The sequence below is a fragment of the Triticum urartu genome, chromosome 3A, assembly GCF_056163025.1.
Source record: "Triticum urartu cultivar PI428250 chromosome 3A, HENAU_Tu73, whole genome shotgun sequence".
NCBI classification, from domain to species: domain Eukaryota; kingdom Viridiplantae; phylum Streptophyta; class Magnoliopsida; order Poales; family Poaceae; genus Triticum; species Triticum urartu.
Genome location: NC_141875.1, coordinates 732,240,203 through 732,243,672, shown reverse-complemented (window position 1 = coordinate 732,243,672; position 3,470 = coordinate 732,240,203). Strand labels below are relative to the sequence as shown.

At 40.6% G+C, this 3,470-nt stretch overlaps 1 protein-coding gene across 1 annotated transcript; it reads right to left on the bottom strand.

The window, feature by feature from the left end:
- Nucleotides 1-1,026: 1,026 nt before the first annotated feature.
- LOC147982363 (uncharacterized) lies at nt 1,027-3,148 on the bottom strand. Its single transcript, XM_087516286.1, has 3 exons — nt 2,161-3,148; nt 1,988-2,071; nt 1,027-1,890 (listed from the first exon to the last, which is right to left on the bottom strand). The coding sequence occupies exons 1-3, from the start codon at nt 3,013-3,015 to the stop codon at nt 1,027-1,029; spliced, it is 1,803 nt and encodes a 600-aa protein (XP_087372412.1). The 5' UTR covers nt 3,016-3,148.
- Between the last annotated feature and the right edge of the window lie 322 nt (nt 3,149-3,470).

Sequence of the window (3,470 nt, the reverse complement as noted above, 5' to 3'; positions counted from 1 at the left end):
GTCAACACAGTCAGTGAAAGGTGTTCTGAAGGATTTAGGCAGCGACCTGATAGAGATCATACCACCAAAGAACAGGCGCGAGCTTGAGGTAATGGCATGGCTTCGTGACCCGTTGAAAGTGGGCAAGATGCTGGACGTGGAGATTGTCGAGCCTAAGCTTGCGCTCTGTACAGATCCTCCTCCGCAATCAGTTGAAGAGTTTGTGGCGATGGAGATGGTGTCGTTTTATGGGTCGTCGTCACCGAGGAAGAAGAAGACACTGGTGTATCCTGTCATCTGTCACATCAAGGAGGTGACTGATCGCGGTCCTCTACTCGCCGAAGACCTGCCGGATGCATGGCTTCCGAACGAAGGGGAGGACCTGACACAGACGCACAAATTCAGCACTGTGCTTGGCAAAGTCGATGGCAATGAGGATTGAGCTATCTATCTATCTAACTAGTTGGAGTATTTGTAGTAGTCAATGTATGTAGTTTGTGAACTGCTGTCAGTATTATGTATGTTGTGGGTGCCTCTTTTGTGAATTTGGTACGTAATATTCAGTGCTTGATAGATTATCTATGAAAGTTGTTGATCATTATGAAAATGGAGCTCACTGTCACTTCTATCATTATGAAAATGCCGCTCCTGAATATGCACTCCTTTTTTTGTATCTATACATAGAGTTATGGCATTAATCCTTCCAGGCACCTCATTTGTCATATCTCCAAGATGTTTTAATAGACAAAGAAGCATATTATGAAAATGACAGCAAACAACAGTGCATGGTCTGGAGCATATAATAAGTCTGGCAACCAGTTTAGATAATACAGAAGTAATCATATAACAAGTCTGGCATCCAGTTTACATAGTACAAAAGCTATCCATCATATTCTGGAGCATATAACAAGTCTTACATCAAGTTTACATACTATAAAAGAGAGCATATTACAAAAGCTATCCAGCATGATCACGAGCAGAACATGTTCATTAACATGTTCTACATCTGATCACAAGCAGAACACAAAATGAAACCAACACTTCTCGTTAATTTTCAACCACCCCTAAGTTCATCAAACATGCTAACTTTTCTTGGTTTTTAAAGGTTCTCCTGTTTTGACTAGAGCTTGCTCTAGTTCTCTTCATTGTTGTAGTTTTGGACTGACATGCATTCATCCTCTCCTCCTCCACCATTGCTTCTCTGTCTTGTTGTGCCTCCCTCTTATCTTTGTCCTGCAAAGCTGCCTGCACTCTTGTAGCTTCTTGCTGGACAGTCTGCTGCTCCCAAGCTCGTTGCCTTGCTGCCTCCTGTGTTTGCAGAAATGATTGCTGCCTATCAATCTCATCTGCTTGGTTTATAAGAAACAATGCCTCTTTTGCATCAAATTTAGTCTTGCAAACTCTTTTTTTCTCTTCAGCAATTCTTTGTCTTTCTTCTGCCTTAATTCTTTTTGCCTCTTCTGCTTCTTTTTTCCTTTTCTCCATAGCTTCTCTCCTTTTGTCTGCCATGGCCAGTTTATCCTCTAGGGCCTTTTTTCTTTTCGTCACTAGCTTTCTTCCTCTCTTCTGCAGCAATTCTTTTTCTTCAAGTGCAGCTTTCTTTTTCTCCTCTACAGCATGTTTCTTTGCTAGTAGGTCATCTTTCTTCTTCTGAGCAGACAACTTGATTTTGTCCTCTTCTTCTTTCAATTTTGCAATGGCTGCATCATACTTGGCCTGATCTGCTATCTCTCTTCTCTCAAATGCTACTCTAAGTCTGGCAAGTGCAACAACCTCTCTCTTCCTATGCACATCACCAGTTTTTGTTGCTGTAGTAGGTTGAATTGGAGGCTGTGAGAGGGCTTGCTGCTGTATGAAAACATTCTCATGTAGTGGGCCATGCACAACTTCCTCTCTCTGCCTTGATTCTCTCTGCATTAGTTAACAATTGCTTTAACTCTGAATCAATACATATTGTGTAAACAGAGTTTGCACAAAATGAGTATGTGCAAGCACTTTTTAAACTTACTTCCTGTGTTAAAGTAGCTACTATCTCTGATTGATACAAAGGTTGGTCATGGTTAAGAACACCAGCTGTCTGAAGATTAATTTCCTGGAAAGTAATAATGCAGAAAGATTATTGGTACATTAAATGATGTTCTATGAGTAAAAGATTTATTGTTTCTTGATCTCGAGATTTACCTGAGTAAGGCCTATTGTTTCTTCATCTGAAGATGACACATCTGGCTCAGCTCTAACTCTTTGCCTTTTTGTTTTTTTCTTAGGCTTCAACCCTAACTTCCAGTCCAAGCAACCATTTATGTTATGATCAGCACCTCCACAATATCCACAATGGATGACTGCACCTGCCTTATTGATCTTCACACCTCTCTTTCCCTGCTTCTCTTCTGGTTGCTGTCTCCTATTCCTTGCCCTTCTTCCTTTCTTTTTCTGAAGTGGTGGTGGTATGATTTTTCTGCCATTCATCTTATCCCACTCACTCACATCATTACATGGCATGATAATGTGCTCATATGCCTTGCAATAAGTCTCAATAGAGTAACAAGAGTTCACCCTTGATTCTGTTGGTATTTTGTCATATCTAAGAGCAGAGACTCCATGAGAACATGGGATACCAGACAAATCCCATCTTTTGCAGCTACACTTCTCCATTCTTGTGTCCACACTGAAGTCCATACCTCTATCATTGACTACAAACAACCCTTTTCCAGCTGGTGCAGCATGACAAGTTCTTGTAAATTCAATATTCTTATCCAATTTCTTTCTTATCTTTGGACAAATAGTACCATGCCACTTCAAGACCTCTTGTTGTTTCCTATAATTCCTTCCCATGTTTTGGCCCTTGATCCTCTGGCACATGCTTATAATTGGCATCTCCCTAGCCTCCAGGATGTACCTGTTGAACACCTCACAATTGTTATTGAGCAGCACATCACACTTTGGGAAATCATTTTGATAAGCCCTGACCCATGTTTTAGGATCCAACTCATCCAGCCAGTCATGGGCCTCTTTGCTGAGAATTAACATTTTGTTCATATTTTCCCTAAACCTTCCCTCTGTAGTACTTCTAGCACATTTCCATAGCTGGTTCTTTAAGGCCTCTCCCTTGAAATTCTTGTTGAAATTCTGTCACAGATGCCTCACACAGAATCTGTGTGGTGAAAGTGGGAATAATTCCTTCATTGCTTTCAGTAAACCCTACAAAACAATGACATTTCACACATTATAAACATGGAAAGGAATTCACATAAGTTCTGATACATACTAAAATGAGCAAAAAATGCAAAGGAATTACTTTTTGCTTGTCAGACATGATGGTCCAGAGATCTGTGTTATGTATGCCAAGATCTTGCTTCAATGCAGTCAAGAACCATCTCCAGGCTTTTGTATCTTCACTTTGCACTACTGCATGAGCCAAATTATGCAATCATTAGGATCCATTCCTACAGCACTTAAAAGCACACCTCCATATTGTGTCTTCAAGTGACAAC

Bases quoted from the DNA above. Each gene is read 5' to 3' on its own strand.
- LOC147982363 (XM_087516286.1), bottom strand. From the start codon at position 3,015: ATGAACAAAATGTTAATTCTCAGCAAAGAGGCCCATGACTGGCTGGAT. The intron at 2,072-2,160 runs GTAAATCTCGAG...ATTACTTTCCAG, and splicing joins AAACAATAGGCCTTACTCAG to GAAATTAATCTTCAGACAGC. The intron at 1,891-1,987 runs GTAAGTTTAAAA...TAACTAATGCAG, and splicing joins TAGCTACTTTAACACAGGAA to AGAGAATCAAGGCAGAGAGA.